At 41.8% G+C, this 19,384-nt stretch overlaps 1 protein-coding gene across 6 annotated transcripts in view; it reads right to left on the bottom strand.

Annotated features, from left to right (window-relative positions):
* Positions 1-19,384, bottom strand: part of KLC1 (kinesin light chain 1) — an 85,324-nt gene that overhangs the window by 3,767 nt on the left and 62,173 nt on the right. The window contains exons 13-15 of one of the 6 annotated variants that reach the window (XM_088455361.1): positions 18,081-18,209; positions 9,462-9,592; positions 2,846-2,912 (exon numbers count right to left, since the gene is read on the bottom strand). In XM_088455361.1, coding sequence (XP_088311487.1) covers positions 2,846-2,912; positions 9,462-9,592; positions 18,081-18,209 — 327 coding nt within the window. Of the gene's footprint in view, positions 1-2,845; positions 2,913-9,461; positions 9,593-11,853; positions 12,492-18,053; positions 18,225-19,384 lie in introns of those variants that run through there. The other 5 variants (XM_088455359.1, XM_088455360.1, XM_088455358.1 and 2 more) reach the window with 5 other exon arrangements.

Here is a 19,384-nt window from a genome sequence, read left to right on the forward strand (position 1 = left end):
TCAAAACAGCGTCAATTCTTCTAGGTACACTTGCACACAGTTTTTGAAGGAACTTGGCCGGGAGGTTTTTCCAAACCTGCCTGATGGTATTGCATGATGGATAAGTACCTGCCTGTATTTCTCAGAATTGAGGACACCATTAATCCTGACCAAATCCCCAACTCCATTTGCTGAAACGCAGCCACAAACTTGCAAGGAACCTCCACCATGCTTCACTGTTGCCTGCAGACACTCATTATTGTACAGCTCTTGGGTGAACAAACTGCCTTCTGTTACAGCCAAATATTTAAAATTTTGATTCATCAATCCAGAGCATCTACTGCCATTTTTCTGCACTCCAGTTTCTATGTTTTTGTGCATAGTTGAGTCACTTGGCCTTGTTTCCACGTGTACAGTAAGGTAGGGCTGTTTGGCCACAATTCTTTCATGAAGACTACTTCTGGCCAGACTTCTCCGAACAGTAGATGGGTGTACCTGGGTCCCACTGGTTTCTGCCAGTTCTGAGCTGATGGCACTGCTGGACCTCTTCCGATGGGAAGAATGATGTGTCTTTCATCTGATGCACTAAGCTTCCTTGGCCGACCACTGTCTACGGTCCTCAATGTTGCCCGTTTCTTTGTGCTTCTTCAAAAGAGCCTGAACAGCACATCTTGAAACTCCAGTCTGCTTTGTAATCTTTGCCTGGGAGAGACCTTGCTGGTGCAGTATAACTACCTTGTGTCTTGTTGCTGTGCTCAGTCTTGCCATGGTATATGACCTGTGACATGAAACTGTCTTCCACAACCCCACCTTTGTAGCAGAGTTTGGCTGTTCCTCACCCAGTTTTAAGCCTCCTACACAGCTGTTTCTGTTTCAGTTAATGACTGTTTCAACCTACATATGAAACAGATGATCATTATGACCTGTTTGATATGACTGGTTAATTATACACCTGACTATTATCCTACAAAATCCCAGGCTTTGTGCAAGTGTACCTAGAAGAATTGATGCAGTTTTGAAGGCAAAAGGTGGTCACACCAAATATTGATTTGACTCCGATCTCTCTTCTGTTCATTCACTTTGCATTTTGTTAATTGATAAAAAGTAAACTATTTTTTCCACACCTGTTTAAAACTTTTGCACAGTAGAGTGTGTGTGTGTGTGTATATATATATATATATTTGTAGTCAAGGGTTTATAGAGCTGGTCTGCCTTGAAGCTCCTGCCATCTTTGATGGGCGTCGCCCTCCCCCTCCATTGGGCAATTTTGCCAGTGTTTCCAGAATTGATCATAGCAAGGCAGAGACCTATTACTCTGTCTAAATACAAAGTGATTAGGTTTGTGCCAGGGCCAGGCCTGCAGCCATCCACAGCGCATGTCAGGAGCATCAGGACGGGTAAGGTTTCTTACTGGTTGTGCAATATTTTAAGCTTAAAACTGTAAAAATGTGCCCACATTCTCTTTGGGGTTTGTTTCATCAATGTGTTTAGTTGTCACACTGGCCTTATAGCCCAATTACAGCTCTGCTGGGGGCAGGATCTTAATGTAGTTGGTGATACTGAAATACCGATAATAGTATAGTATAGCGCCCGTCCATCTATGTGTATGTAGAATAGGCTTCATTCTATATACATGTTTCAAGACAATTGTGTCTCTGGTGCCAGGCTGACAGTAGTATAGTGTGTGTTCCTATTATGTAATTCTTTACTCTACTTAATCTACTGTATACTATATAGACTAGAATGAAATGAAACACCCCACATTTGTGATTGTATCCATTAGATCACTCCCTTAGCCAGAATTACTCAGTCAGTCTGAAGCACCAGCATTGTTGTGCCATTTTAAGATCAGACCTGCTCTGTACAATATATCTATATATCTATCTATATCTCCATTTGCTAAACCTCTATCAGTGCCACGTTCCTTTAGCTGGACAATCCACACTTTACTAAGCATCTCTTTAAAGGGACCTGGCAGGAAGCCCCCCCCACCCAAGTAAGCTGCTCACTTTCTCCACGGAAATGTTCTTATCCAATAGATTTACTGCATTTTTAATTACCTATTTCCCTTTAAAAGAGATGATCAAGTGTTTAAAAAAAAAAAGGGGGCATCTTCTTTACATCCACCATAAGCTTAGAATAAAATGCTGTATATATTTGTATTAGTAAGATTACATTACATATGTACTGTAAACCCATTTGCATTAAATGAAGAATAAAATATCAGACAGTACACAACCACAATGTATTTGTATTCCCATAATTAAAGCCTGCGTGCCTATTTATTCTACATGATCGCAGTTAAAGGTCATTTACATATAGGCCACAGTACTACTACCGTAATACACAGACTAGGCTTCCCGCCCCCACCTCTCATACAGGACTATAAACGGATCACGTATGACCAGGCCTGTAACCCTTTCACGCCCATCACTTATCCTAAACATGTTTCTCACTAAATGTATTACTGTGTGTGCCAAAAAGCCAGAATGAGTAGTTGAGATGGAATCTGGATGACTGACCGGTGACACACACATGAATGATAAGCTAGCACACGGTAAAGCTGTAGCGTGTTAGTGTGTCATTATGTTAGTAAAGAGCAGTGGTCAGGTGTCACGCAATCACAGTTAGGAGCAGTTCTAGTGTAAGTCCATGGACTATGGCAGTAGTGCATGTAGTTTATAGTGAAATAAATCTGCACTTTTCGTCACAAGATAGGGGAAAGCTGTATTTTAGTGCGCGGATACTGTCCCCTTAAGGAACAAAGGACTTAAATTAGAAAGGGCTCGGGGTTACTAATCACATAAACCACACACACATACACTAGTGCTAAGTGATGATGTAAGAACATGATCGGGCATCTTACTTGCATGTGGTCCTCAGCAGCCTTGCCACCCGTGTTAAGAACATTCAGAGAACTGGCACGCTTCATGCTGCAACCAGGATAGTGGACATGCAAGGACAAACCAATGAGAATCACTGGAGGTGTAGACAAAGCAATACAAATCATATGCCCCTTCCTATGAGCTGGGAGGAAAGAGACTGGTCTGTTCCTTCAGTACCAAACATCAGTGCTGATCTCTGCAGACATTCACTGTGAGTACCCCTGGAAAGACAGCTTCCATGTAACGTGGACTTGTCTACCCAATATTACGTTATCATCTTAAAATGAGTACTTTTTAAAAAATTATTTCCATATTAATTTTTTATGATGGCGCTATGCCAAGCTAGTAGCATCCATTAATATTATTCTACAGCTGCATTGCATGAATGTTGCCCATACTGGGGGGGGGGGTCATGGAGAAACCAGCCAGAAAGTACACTGGACTATCTATATATATATTTCTGAAGCACATTATGTATTTGTGTATATTTGAGGTCCTCATAATTTATAGTAGAGGATTCATTGTGACAAGTCCACTGCAACATGTCCTGCCACCTTCTACAGCCAACATAACTCGGGGCTTGCACTCAACGACAGGCGTGAAACATCACTTTGCATTGTTTAGTACATATACAGTGGAATCGGGATATATGTGTGTGTTAGTAAACTGTTCTTTTATTGCAGTGGTGTGGGCCACACTTACAGTCTGTCCTTTATCTGGCTCTTTGGACATCTCCAGCAATATTGGACATTATAAAATAAATATTAACATTATTGTTGGCAATTACATTTCCATGTCGGGATTTTAGTGCGGTAACTTGTACTAACTATTGTGAGGCTTATCACTACCTGTGTAGTTACGTTTGCTGATTTTGTGCTCCATCCAGCGGTTGAGGTCTGTATTAATCGTACTACCTTCAGTTCTCAGTAAGCAAGACACCAGTTTTGTGAACCACCCAAGTTACATTCACCTCCAAGTGTACATGGCAACTCCCTAATGCAGCATCTATAGGCGCCAGCAAGTGCTTATTTTTACAGGGATATCTAGGGGCCCATATATGAATGATCCTATGGAACCCTCTCCCGGTAAGTTTTGTGATGTGTAGCCCATAGGCTACAATGGGCTAAAGCCAAACTCCGGAAAAGTTAGTGAATTGGCAGCATCACATCCCCCATAGAAACCTATGAGGGAAGGGGCTGCCAGTGGGAATGAAGGGATTGCAGAAGCTATTGGAGATATCTGCTGTGGTCCCTCCTTCATACATCTGGGGGAAACAATATTTGTGGTTAACCCCGAGAACAGATTAAGCCGCAAGACCACTACCAATTAGACTGTGGCTCCCACCCGCCAGCTGTGTCTGATTTTAGTTGAATAGAGATCAGGGTACTGTCAGTGCATATTGATCTAGAGGCAGCACTGAAATGCCATAAAGCAGTGTTCAGGTCCCCACTGATCTCAACACATTGCCTGTAGTGGTTATTTATACAAAGGGAGATTGTTTTAGCTTGGAAAGCTGTAGACATCTCAGTCCGTGAGGCAATGTGTGCTGGGTGTCAGACTGTACTCAGGGCTCTCATACAGGGCCTGGGGCACCATGGTGTACATCCTAAGTGATAGCTCTGTTGGGGAGATCTGAGAACAGAATCTGGGAGCCCTGTGTATGCAGCTTATGTTCTGGTTAGGAATAGAGTTGGAAGCAGGAACACAGACACGGAACACAAAACAGGAGTATTCACATATAAACAGTCTGCATTAGTAGAAGGACCATGCAGGAACAAAACCATTAGACTGTTAAAAGGGGGGGAATCAAAGTACATTTGATTATTAGAGGCAGCTTTCATTTACATTGCAGTTGACACACAACCCATGAGAAGTCAAAGAAACAATGAATCAAGGTTAAAGCTTAGTGCAGTGGTTCCCAAACTGCGCCGTGGCACCCTGGGGTGGCTCAGGACACTTGCAGGGGTGCCTCAGGATGGTGGTCAGCACCAAATCAAATTATTTATGGTCAATGTAATGTAAATATGTGGGCAAACAAAAAGTGCATACCTGTCCACCACCTAAGGATGACAGGTCAGCACAATTTACTTCACTTTACATTTTTTTTCTGAATTTGTTAAAACAAACTTAAATTTAGGGGTGCCGTGAAAACAATCCTAATACTCTAGGGCGCCATGACTCAAGAAGTTTAGGAACCACTGGCTTAGTCCATTTATTCACAAACATGTTCAAAAAGAGAGTTCCATACCGGTAACTGAGGATTTATAACACCTTAAAATTTGTCTTTCACTCAGCAGTAAATTAATTTAATTAAAAAAAACAAAAAACAAATCTGCCATTAGTAAATCACCAATGTAAATCTAGCCTTAAACGAGGGGGGCCCATTAAATCTAATGGGGCATACACACGGTCAGATTTTCTATCAGATTTGAACAATAACGATTTTAAAAATCGTTCAATCGTTCATATCTGATAGAAAATCTGACATGTGAACCTGTAACGATGAACGATGCGCGTACCCGATTGTCAGATAACGATATCTGACATCTGATGTGTTTGCAGTCAGATTTGGTCGATTTCATTAATTTTAATACGGTCTGAAATCATTCATCTGACAGTGTGTATGCACCATTAGATTTTACTTAGATGTTGAGGTACGGTTGGGTTTAGAACACAGAATGCAGATATTTTAATTCCATCACTTTAATCTCAGGCAAACCAATATGAATGCATCCTAAAACACGTTTGAATGCATTCTTGAGAGTTGTCTTGTTAGCGAATTAAGGATACATACGCTATGTTTAATCTTTTTGATAAATTTGATGAGGACAATAGTGGAAATTGGGGATCTGTAATTCCTAACACAGAATTTACTCCTTCTAGAAATATAGGGTCAATTATTAATGGAGTCCCAAAAAATGACACTGCCCATGGAGACTCTTAGTGCAGCTGGATGACGACAGAACACAGTCATCAGCCAAACTAATCCCAGCAGCACGAATTAACGTTTCACCAATTCTGACGACACCGAGCAATTCGGGGACTAATTGCGCACAAAACTCAATAGCGGGCAATGGAATAAAGGTTTCCCCACACGACAAAAGACAAAACCCGGTATAAACATGAACTTAAAAGTTTTAATTTGTCAGCCTTTTTTTATTTACATAACACGCTTCTTATAGTCAATTTTATACAGATCAATTAAGACAATGTACAGCATCCCTCAAATGTCAGGACAACAATAAGTATTAATTTCTGTATATCAGGGGGTATTCAACATGCGGCCCTCCAGCTGCTGTGGAACTACACATTTCATATATATATATATATATATATATATATATATATATATATATATATCTATATATCTATATATATATATATATATATCCCCCTGTGGATGTCTCACAACAAATTAAGACTAGGTTATATAAAAGCACTATTAATAACAGTGAGACAAGTGCACATAAAGTTTCCTGAACTACAGACATTTATATATAAAACGGATTATGTGGGAGATTTTTTTTTCCCACTATGCACCTCGGTCTTCCTGCCTTTGTTTTACTGCAGGACACAATGTAGCTTCTTTATAGAAGGCAACATATATATTTAGAAGGTAACATATATATTTAGAAGGTATTCTTTAGAAGGACAGTGCATTGAAGTTACAGGCTTTATATTCTATGTTTACGATAAGCCAGCTGTATGGATATATAGCTATACATACAGGCACATGCATGGTGCCTTGTATAAGCAGCTCATCAGGTGATGTCTTGCACCATTCACTCAAGAGGTCTAACGAGTAGACTTATGGCTATTTGGCAATAATTGAGCTACATATTGTAGGACAATGCTAATCAACCAGAAATTTTAAAATGTTTAGTAAATGCAAGATGTAGGGTAATTTGTTCCAATAGAGGCGGATCTACTGTGAAACTAATGAAGTTTACGCTTCAGGGCCCCTAACCCTGGAGGGGCCTGTTTTTTTTTGTTTTGTTTTTTTTTAGGAGTGAATTTTTTAACAAAATCAATGGAGTTTTTTTAAGTGTGTGTTATTAAAATAAGGTTATTTTAGTGATAGAATCATAAGCCGGTGGGTTGAAGTACTTAAAATTGAGCTTAGAATATGCTCTACAGTAGTGCATGTAGGGGGGTTTCTGAGTACCCAGAACCCCCCACCCGATCAGTCCTGGCCGGCAAACGCCATCTACAGCTCCGACCAGAGGTTGGCTCTTATGAGCCAGCCGGGCGCAGAATAGAGAGCTGCTGTCAGTGTCACTGCTGAGTGCAGTTCCTCCAGGTGCCACTAGATGCTCCCATCTCAATTTGTGCTGTCCCATCTGCCAGAAGTCAGCCCTGCAGTGCTGACCACAAACTGAAAGCTGAGCTGACTGCGGGATGGCATGCAGCTCAGAGGCGGGAGCATGCAGCATGGGGGAATAGACCCGACTCAGGAGGATTCCAGATATCCCACTCAGGAGGATCAATAGATGGGATCCTACAGAGGAAGTTTTGGTTTTGTATGTGATCTATCTACAGTGTCTCACTGTCTGGGGGGCTTCTACATCTATCTATAGCAGGGGTGGGCAATAAGCGGCCCTCCAGCTGTTGCTGAACTACAATTCCCAGCATGCCTTGCAACAGTTTTAGCATGGCCAAATAGCAAAACTGTGGCAAGGCATGCTGGGATGTGAAGTTTAACACCTGGGGGTCGCTTATTGCCCACCCCTAATCTACAGTCTCACTCTCTGGGGGGTTTCTACATCTATCGTCTCTCAATCTCGGTGGGTTTCTACATATATCTACCTATCTACAGTCTCTTACTCTCTGGAGGGGTTAATACATCTTCCGCCATTTTGGGCCGCAAGGCCCCTTGGACCTTGTTGGATGTTGCCTTATTGTTGCTGGTTTCAAAGGGACCCCCATAACAGTTCAAGCTTCAGGGCCCTAAAAATGTAGATCCGCCACTGAATACCAAGGCAGACTTTCGTGCAAGTATATTATCTTTTGATCTAGGTTACAAAAATATATATAAAAAAAACCTCCTTTTCATGATCATGTCCATTTAAAAAAAAAAAAAAAAAAAAAAGTGTCTAATTAGCAGCTTTGTGCAATTACTAAAACAAAGAAAGAAATATGATGCATTTCTCTATTGATAGAGGTTTAGAAACAGGATTAAAGGCAAATTAATCACTGCATGTTCTAAGTGGTGTCACTAGCACTGAAATATAAAGAGACCGATTCAATTTTATATATGGAGGCGAGGGGAATTCTAGTTCATGTTTTCTGTAGCTTATTATCCTGTTGGCGTGTGGCCAGAAATTTAATTCATGTCTGAAAGTTATGCATTCAATGGATAATATGGCTGTAGTGGACAAGATTGTCCTCAGTTTGAGAAAATTCTCTTTACTTGTGAAGGTGACCTCATGTTTAGCTGTAAAAATGTTGCTTGATAGCCTTTGTAATGTGGCTAATTACAAATGGGTGAGAGAGGACCAATAGGGAGCTGCAATCGCTGTGCTCGCAACTTCCTATTGGTCGGCACGGTCACACCCCTATAGAACTACAGAGACTCTTACGTCTCGGGAAAAACTAGATCAGAGGCACTTCCTGGGATCACTGAGAGGAAGGAGAATCAGTTATATTTTACTGGTAATGCGGCTTTCATTTTCACTAAAGAAGAAAAAAAAACAACAACTTTCTAATGAACTACAATAACCAACACGCATTGTGCCCAGTGTTTAACAACTAATTTCTTTTAGAAAGTTATATAATGAGCCAAAAGGTTGTAAGCAGGCCCTGTTACCTTGCGGTCTGTCTGTTATTACCAGTCTCGTTTGATTACTGTGTTCCCCAATTGTAAAGCGTAACGGCATATGCTGTCGCTGTATAAATGTTAATAAAGGTGAAACCATTGGCACCCATTTACAATTTCATGACGCCCATTGGGGCATAACGCACGTTAGAAAGCTAGTACTGCGGAAACCTCTGTACCCCAGACAATATTACACGTACAGCTCTGCTTATTGCGTTTCCCACAGCAGTTCTGCAACATATTCCACCACATCAGGTGGACCCGTCCCCCACACAGAGTTCAGGCAGCCATTATATGCGGTAAGAGTACCCCAGACAATACGTCCGATCACTAGCGACTAGTCCTCATGACAGACCAATGTCACCCATTCCTGGTGGTTTAGCTTACAATATCGCAGCCTCACAGTGCTTAGACAAAAGGTCCAATCTAAAGTGCATTATATTCTGCAGATGTAAAATAAAACGGACAACGCTGTATAATGTGTTATACGAATATACAAAGACATGTAAATATATCAATACAGGTTCTATGTACATATTAATTTATTCCCGGCTGCAGGCTGCAATGACTCTAGCTTGGATAAATCTGTCAGAGCCTTAGTGGTACACATATATGTAATACAGATTTATTGTTCTGATTCTGTGCGATCCCTGGAAATGTACTAATACACCAAACGCCTGTGTATTACTTCCCATAGTGCACACAGGAGAAATACGCATACAGGGTCAGCACATTCCTTCTCCATCCGCCACAGTGCTAAGCTACGGGAAATGGATAATTACCCAGGATTCTTTGGTTCACCATCCCGTGAACTGCCTCCTTTCAGCTTCCTAACCAGCTTCTCGCTGCTGCGTCTAATGGAAGCGCGGAGTTTGCTAAAGGAACCGCTGCGTTTTAAAGACCCAGTGCCGTCCTGGAACAAAAGGTTTAACACACATGAAAAAGCAGTCACTTATTCTAGACCAGTCACCCGCGCTGCTCGGGAATCCAGTCTATATAATAACCAAACGCTCCATATTATATGCATGTGTGTCAGTACATAAGAAGTCATCTCTTCTCAGCCAGAGAGGCTTTCCAGCAAAAAATAAAACATTTAAAATGTAGACTAAAATGTATAATTTAGGAGACAATGAACACAAAATCTGTCTTCTATTTACCCATAGCCACTTAAAATCTGTCTTCTATTTACCCATAGCCACTTAAAATCGGTCTTAACTTATTCAATTAGCTGTTGGACTTACCAGTTAAGTGCCTGGAGCTAATTACTCACAGCAGGGCTAGTCGTGATGTTACTGCGGGAAGCAATTGCATAGCTTTGGGCACTTAACCAGTGAGCTAAAACCCCCATGAGAACCTAGCTTAAAAATCAGCTTGACCCCTTTGAAAACGTACCACATCCATATACTGTGTTCACTTCATTCGGTTATGGTCATTTTGAAGATGCTGTGATCTAAAGTTTGCCCATTTCTTGCATACAGTGCAGGAGAGCCAATCAGTTCACCAGGAACTAGTGACATCATTGATACATGATGTATGCACACTGGGTCTAGTGACAGAGTTGGTTGTGCCTCGTATGTCACTGGCTTCTAGAGAATTGATAGACTGTTGTCACGAATATAGGATCAGCCCACACATGGCTGTTCTGTGTAGAGCTATCATGCTTAATGTGACTTCAGATACTAGTGTTACTTGAAGAGCGTAACCTGGGTGGAGTCGACATTTGTGACAACATCTGTTTGATAAACCAAACACATTACTACTGTGAATGTGTATGTATTTTGCCTGAGGGTTAAAATTAGAAGATAGAAACAAACCAAACAAAATAAAACAAAACACAAACCCCACACACTTTGCATTCTAAAACTGTTACAATGATACGTTAGTAAGAAAAGCATATATCACAACGTATAGGGAGTAATATATGCAAGAATTTTGCATGAACATGTTGAGGTTTAATGTAAAGGTCTCAAATAATTAAGATAAGATGTGCTTGGTATTTTTATTACCAGTATTCTCAATATCATGTTTGCTAGTTCTAAGCAGGCGTCGTGGTTGGACTATTAAGTGGCGCAGGACATATGCATAGACAGACTCACAGACACGCAGGCTGACATACGCAAACCCTTTACTTAGAGATGTCGAGAGGTATAGATACTCCACTTAAGTTTAAAAAAAACAAAAAAACACCTTCGCGACTGTTCTAAAAATATACTGCAGTCCCAAATTATCCCAAAGAGCAGAACATCAGATCAATAGAACAAATCCATTTACCTAAAATTACAAGAAAAATAAAAAAAGGCATTTAATATATACAGATGTGTCCTTAAACATCTTTGCTGCAGTCGTGCCAGAAAGCCCCTCTCAGCGCGACAGGGCCCGTGAGGCTGCTAGCAACATGCGTCTTTTTTGCCGAAAATGCGTCTAATGGTGCATACACACGGTCAGATTTTGTGTCATATCTGAACGATAATGATTTTAAAAATCGTTCATATCTGAAAGAAAATCTGACATGTGGGCCTGCAACGATGAACGATGCGCGTTCCCGCATGTCAGATAACGATATCGGACATCTCATGTGTTTGCAGTCAGATTTGGACGACTCCATTCATTTTAATACTGTCTGAAATCGTTCAAATCGTTGGTAAAATCGTTCATCTGACCGTATGTATGCACCATTAGTCACAATGTGATGCGACAAGGACGCGCCAGAAGACTGCACTGATTAATTTGAATTAAAGGGTTGCAAATTAATCAGCACAGGCTGCTGGTGCGTCCTAGTCGCATCACATTGAGACTTAGATGCATTTTCGGCAAAAAAATGGCAAATTACCCCCCCAAATAACGCCCGATGCTGGCAGGCGACTCAGGCCAGGCAAGTTGCATTGCGTATTGAGGCTAGATGTATGAGGACACATCTTGACATGCAATAGTGTTTGTATCTAGATGAACGAATGTGATTCTTGAGAAGGCTAAGACGTGATAGCTAGAGCGCCAAATGGAAGGGCTACATAGAGTCTTATTTTCAGTAACTCTTTCTAATTAACGCCCAAAATGTTTGCACATCATGCATGGGAATCTCTAGCAGGCGTCCAGCCACATATTTTAGGTTTGAAGGTATCTTACCAGGAAACTGGCACGAGAGGCCAACAAGCAGACAAGAGACACACACGCAGATCAGTTCGAGAGAGTTTATTAGAAGTTAGAAAGACTTATACACAAATCACCATACACTTTAAGGATTAGTAGAAGCATGACTGCCAAAATATAACACTAAGACTGAAACAGCTCGAAATCCAACTAAAACTCAAGGTGGAAGATCCATACATCCATATTCGATGGTAACCACGCAAATGGCTCTTCCGTGACTGTTTCAAGCACTTGCAGAACATGCTTGGATTTCTACAGCGTACAGCTTCTGCGCAGAGGTCCTGATCATGCCGTTAACAGACCTCATGATATTAAATTACCTTCCATGAAAGAGCGGCTAGTTGAGGAGTGCTTTCCTAGTGACTTAATACATTATAAGAACACATCGCTTTAAGATCAGATTACAATTCTCCATAGCTAGATTACAGGAGGACAAGGCGACACATGTACAGTGTTAAGGGGGAGTGAGGGGAAAGAAATAAATAAAAAAAAAAAGTGCCAACTCTGGTGGTGAAAATAGTCAATTTACAAAGGATGTTTGTAGGACAGCTTGGACGGGAATGCTAGAACACAGCGGTCAGTACTGGAGAGAGAGGTTAAAGCTTGAAGATGGAGCACGTCCGTCATGCAGGAGACAGAATTAGAGTCACACAAGGCATCTAGGCCTGTGGAAGGAAATGGAGAGAGAAAAAAAAAAAAAAAAAAACATATCTCCGTGAAACCGCTGGAGACTTAATGAGCAGTTTTTCCCCGTCAAACAGCTCTGTTTCACAGTATTTCTAGGTCAGGTAGCCAGACTGGCTATTTTCTGGGGACAGCATGAGCAGGAAAAATTAAAAAACCCAAAACGAATAAAAGCTTTAACTTCTGTCCAGAAAACTGGAAAATTAAAAAAAAAAAAAAAAATCTGACTAACAAACAAAACGTCTACTCTAATCTTCTAGCAGAGGGAGAACGATCGGCTGCATCACAGACAACAGTAGGATAAATTGGTAAAAGCCACTTATAACAGTCACCAATGGGAACGTCGCATGAAACGCTGAAGGGCTCTTCACTATACAGTGCCTCATTTCAGTTTATATAGAACCTTACGAATGTGCTTTAGTATAAAACAGTCTTTGTCCCCAAATAGCTGATGCTTTAAACTATAAAAAGGACCAGTGTAATGTAGCCAGGGATTATGTTACAATTGTGTTTCTTTATATTTTATTTCTTTGATTAAAATTAAACCTGGGCTATCCAAGACTCTGCACTGTAATGTCACTATTACGCAGGGGTAAAAGTCTGTAGCATTCATTTAATGACTGCAATAATTACTGTATATGGGACTTGTAAATACCTGGACTGTTATAAGCGGTTTCACAGGACTGAAAAAACACACAGAATAAGGAAGAAAGGCCAGAGACAGACATGAGAAAGGAACATGCTCCTGAAAACATGAGTGAGAACAGACCTAAACCCACATAAATATCAAATATTCGGCTGATCTGTGCCAGAGAAACTCATTAGATTGCACAGCCACTAATTAGTCCAGGTCGCTACGAGATAAGGTCAAAGGCGACAAGTGAAAAAACCAACGATACATCTAGGTACAGGTAATCCGGGACACCGTCAGTCCCAGACAACGTTCCCAAGCAGAGAGTGTTCCTGCATTACATTATAATATATATAGTAATCTCTCAAATTATTTTTTTGATCTTTTATTTTATCCCATATATCTGTTTTGCATTTAGGAAGTTTGATATTAAGTTCGGGCTGCACATGCATAACTATTGTACTACAGGAGCAGGATCTCACGTTAGCGGACAAGACAGCTGGTGCGAGATCTGATATGAGAGACAGCTTATTGCGTGAGAGCAGTGACTGCTGGTAGTGGAGATTAGGATGATGTATGTAGAGGAAATGTGGAACGGCCACACATTTTACTGTATCTTTATACATATTCCGCAACCTTGGGAGCAAATTAATATTTCCAGTAAATATTATGGGAAATCAATTTTCTTTTTGTGCTTTTTTTTTTCTGATAAGACTCCAGTTTTCAAGAATGAAGTAACAGTGCTAATCGGGGGATTGCTGCATATAATATATATTATATTGACACAGTGCGTGTGTACGCGGTAGACGTGAGCATTGCTGAAGTAAAGGGACTGATGCTTTCAAGGCATTATTTTGGAGTACAGATTGGGGTTCTACATTACACATAATCTTACAATCCCATTGTCTGCTGACGTTTCTACCCATGAATTGTGGAAAAATAAAAAAAGAGTAATAAAAGGAAAGGAATGGTCACTTGGAAAATGAAAACAGACATGCAATAAATTAAATAATGCAAGTCAGGCATCATCGGTAATGGCCGGCTACCGCCTGCTAAAGCCCAGCAATACGCTGCATACCCGATTCCTGCAAAGCTCTAGAGCAGATTGTGACTCCAGCCTTGGGGAATACAAGTACCAGCATGCCCTTTCATAATCGGCCTAGTAGGGCATTCTGGGGCTACTATTTCCACCAAGGCTGAAGAGCCTGGCTTGCTCTTTGAAGTTACAGCTTGTGTCTCCATCTCAATGCTTTTATTAGATAGCGGAAGACAACAGACTTGTGTGGCCCCAGAATATTTACAACATAGATACCTTTGGTGGGTGCAATTATAGACCATTCAAATGGATTTCAGAACCCCCTTTAATAAAGAAAGCTGGACTTCTTCTGAGCTTAGGCATTAAGGAACTATAGCCTGCACTGATCATGCACTTTTAGTTAACATGGGAACGGGATTGAAACATTAAACCAAAATCACAGGCAAACTCATGCATAAAATGTATCATGAACACAATGTTGCATTGCAATAAAAATAAAGTATATGGGATGTGGTACTTTCTCGAAAGACAGAAACAGCATGACAAAACTCAAAAGATCACTGTATACGTCAAATTAAAGATAAAACAAGACAAATATAAAGTGCTCAAAAAATTAAAAAATGTTGTAAATCAGATAAAATTTTAAACATATATTTAATACCTGCCACGCCCCTGAGTAGCAGAACATTGATCAACTCCAATATGGAACAGCACCATGTCTAGAGCACCGCCCCCTACCTCTAAAATAGTGTCTTTCAACTCCAATCCTTAAGTACCCCCCAACAGGTCATGTTTTCAGTATTTTTGTTTGTGGAAACAGGTAGCATAAATACTGGCCCAGCAAAATAGATTAACTCACCTGTGCAGGATTACAGAAATCCAGAAAACATGACCTGTTGGTTGTATTTGAAAACCACTGTTCTAACACTACCTGAATAATTTAATCACATTTCTCATTAGGATTCACACATGACCTAGAAATACCGTTATTATTTCCCCAATAAAGAAAAAAAAAAAAAAGCACCTTGAAACAAGAGAAGAGTCACAAGTATAATACAGCACAATATGCAGAGTGCAGCAGAAATGAAGGGAAGAGCACAGTACACAGTTTATAATCAGCAGAGTATATTAGCCAGAATCGCATGCTTCACATTTTATGGCACGGATTACAGGAAACTGTATGAAGGTGGAAGAGATGCCGATTGATTGTCCTGGAACTACATGGAATATTAAAAGGGGACTTGTCCAGTTCTGAACACTGCATCCTTAACATAATCTGCCCCAAGGAGAGAAAAGAGGGGAAATAACTATAACAATACAGCTCAGCCCTGCACCTAATTTCAACAATGCTCTTCAGGTAACAGTAGGTGGGGGGCGTGGGAGCACCCCTAATTGCTACACGGGGGACAGTGAGGCAGGTTATATTAAAGTTGGGATATCCAAAACGGGACAACCTCTTTAATGTGAGATGTGTGTATGCCGAGGTCTGTGCTTGATGACAGCATAGCTGGAGAGGAGTTATACTGGGACCATTAAGAGTCTGACCCAGAGACCCAGCTTTCAGTTACATCTGACAACATATGGGCAAAATATCAGGACCCACAACGCATTACTCCAGGCTTTCACAGACCTGCCGCTGTTACATATTCAATATTTTAGGATTACTGGAAGCTCTTTAAAATCATCCATGTGGCATTATATATTTAAGCAGGTAATAGTTTCAGGTCCACCGATCTGTCTTTTACAGTTGGTATGTATCATAGAATTCACATTATAAAAGATCTCTGGGTCAGTAGGTCTAGAAAGGTCACAGATATGTGTACAGAGAACAGTGGGGAGCCAGAAGATCCATCACCGATGAAACATTGGTCACATAGGGTCAGATTCATATGTGTAATGTATCTTGGATGGAACACGTGATGTTTAGCAACAAAGCACGTCACAACCTGCACATGCAACTTTGAAAGTGTAGATGTTCAACTCGGAATTGCACAGCTTGGCCAACGGGTAAGTGCGCCATGGGCGTGTCGAGAGCCTTTGGATAACTTGCACGAAGGATAGTGCTGGTACAAATCCACGCGTGAAGGTAGCCGTCATCGCTATCAAAGAGGACGGATGGGGTGGTGCGGCCAACTCAGAATACAGGAGGATGGTCACTTATTTCTGAGCAGGGAAAGTGGCCGCTCTGTGTGTATCTCTGTATCAGGACCATGGAGTGTTTGTAACATTGGCAGAGGGGGAAACGCATGATAAGTAGCCTGAGAGTGCAATAGAGTGCACACATTTACTGGAAACAATCAGATGATAAACACACAAGAATGCCAGTAACAGTGGTAAAATGCTGCATTTTACCCAATCTGGCCGATTCAGACACATTGGAACGACAGATCGTGTAAAATATGGCCAAATCCTGAGTAAATCCTGAGTCCCCACATGCGATGCGCGTCCCCGCTGGTCGCACATCGCATCGTCAGATCTGCCGTGCAGTAGGGCAGATCTGACAATCTAGGAGGCGATACACTGTGAAAGTCTGGATGCAGGAGAGATCTATGAAGATTGGACACCAAATCGTGTGCAGATCATGTGGAGATTGTGTGCTGAGCTGCCGGGGAGAGCTTCAAGGGAAATCGTACACATCGGCTGATCGTGGGCACATCGCTATGTCTGTGGCCAGCTCACCACTTCAGGGAGATGGAAATAACACCCACACAAACCTGGATGAGCTCGATCTGTGCTGCTGAAAGCACTTCTATCCACAAAGCCACATTTAGAACTATGCACAAGGGGAATGGTGTTAAATACAATACAACATAATTCGTCAATTCTACTAGGACTTACTTGCAGCTATATAGCCTTACCTACGGTACCGCTTGACTCCCGGATATTTGTTTGCAGCCCCATAGAATCTGAGGCGCGATCAGACAGCAAGGGGGGGGAGAATTCAGCTGCCATTGCCGGCTTCTACACCACTGCATTGACAGCTCGGCCCCCTCGCATCTGATTGAATTGATCCCTAACAGTCAGTGGCAGAACTACAGGTCTTGTAAAGGCACAGTAATGCCTGTCACTGGCGTAACTAGGGGGGTGCGGGCCGCACAAAATAGCTGCTCTGCTATTTTGGTGTCACCCCGTCGGATGGTGTCACCGTGAAGCCAGAACATGGGGAGAGACTGTGGGCTGCCCCGGCAGCTGCAGGAGCGCTGGGGGAAGCCCACTGTGTGCCGAGAACGGGAGGCGGTAACGCCCCCAGGATTGGCACACACAAGGGGGCGTGGATTCACAAGTCACGGTCACACCCCTTTCCATGAAGCCACACCTTCTTTCAAGAGCGCCTCCTTTCGAGAACTCAGTCCAGCCGCACAGTGTGTCACGCAGATAAGCGACGCCTCTGATGCCAGTCCATATGTTCTGGTTCTTCTGAGTATTTTAGGGGTCAGCCAATGCAGAAGGAATGTTAAGCTCCTGGTAAGGCAGAGGGGACCAACAAACAAATGCCAAAGGCCATATGTGGCTAGTAAGCAGCGTGGCAGCGCAGCCTGTTTTATTATCAGGATTAACTAGTGAAGATGAGAAGCTAAAGAAATACAAAAGGCTATATGGATTAGTACTCTAAAGCATCAAGCAATGTACTTCCTAATGCACCAATGACTAATACAAAAGATAAAACCAGGACATTCAATCGGCACCATAAGACAGGGCGAAGAGGCCAGATGAAAGTTTATGAAATAACAATCGATCAGACAGGAGATTTGCCGTATATTATCATGTTATTACATAACGATTAGAACAGCATGCGGATCAATGTTAATTGCTGTTTTAGGATTGATTGCAAAGCAAGATTGTCCATTATTTGTCCACACTGTGTACTGCACTTACCCCGTTCCACTCTACGCTCATACTCACTTCCTCCCCTCCGTCAGGACCGCTCTCGTACTTTACCACATCCAGGCTCTCGCGGCTCCTCCGCTTCTCAATGCTTTCCGGGTCATTTAGCACTTCGGCCACTCGCTGCTTGTGGACATTGTCTAGTCCCTGTGAGACAGGACCCTTTGCGTTACAAGTAAAGGAAGAAGCCCTGAGATTTACATAAGGAAGATATAGCGACTGTACATTGTCAAGGCCTGGAAAGGAAACCCCGTTTTCTTTCCAGGGAGGTGGATCTGTACAAAGACCATTACACCTTGACATTTTCATTACATTAAACATTTGACAAATGCAGGTCACGGGACATGATACATGCAATTAATCAGCCATGGTCAGGAGATGAACTGTAAATGAAAATGGGCGAGAAAACACAAAAGCCACAAAAAGTGAAGACGCAGATCATTTAGGATGATTTCTCATTAAACTAATGTGTAGGTCTATAAAGTAATTAGAGATGTGCGCAAATCCGGATCCGCACGAATTTCATGAATCCGGACAGAGCAGAGTTCAGATCTCCTGAGGAGATCCGGATAAATCCAAATCGCTATTCTGATTTTCCAGCGGTTCGGAATTCAGATTTTAAATCCAAATTTCAGGTTTTGAATTGCAAAAATATCAGGATTTTAGCTGTTTTTAAAAACTTATTTTAAAAAAACAAAAAAAAAACAAATCCAAAACCAAAATACTTGAGGTTGCTATTGCAAAACCAAGACACGAAAATGAATCCAGTTCAAAACGAAAACAGAGGGGTCAGCGCACATCTCTAAAGGGGCCTATCCATTGCACGACTTTGTGAACAATCCAACCAAAACCAGGATGTTTTGGTCGCATTGTTCACAAAGGTCGTGTAATGGATAGCCGGCAAGGACCAGCGATGCACGTGCACGCTGGGTCCTTGCCGACCCCGACTATCTACGGAACATGCTGGTCAACCTGACGACGTTAGTCAGGTTCGGCATGTTCAGAGATAGGAGGTCGGGCTCCTGCACTGAATGATGTTCAGTGAACGCCGTTCAGTGCGGGCACCGCACCTCAGCGACATGAAGGTCTGAACACTAGACGTTCAGTCCGCATAGTGGATAGGCCCCTTAATAGTAATCTATGCAACAGGGCACTCAGACCCTGCATCACACAGGGTACAAACATCTACAGCAGATTAGCTCAATCCTTTACTGAAGTACCCCAAGGTATGTTTTGAAAATGTGCATTAATATATACGTAATATTCGCTTAGTCAATTAGCGGACGTCACTTTTGCACGGTTACAGAAATCTTTACGGTATG

The sequence above is a fragment of the Taudactylus pleione genome, unplaced genomic scaffold, assembly GCF_031769625.1.
Source record: "Taudactylus pleione unplaced genomic scaffold, aTauple2 ptg000652l, whole genome shotgun sequence".
NCBI classification, from domain to species: Eukaryota; Metazoa; Chordata; class Amphibia; order Anura; family Myobatrachidae; genus Taudactylus; species Taudactylus pleione.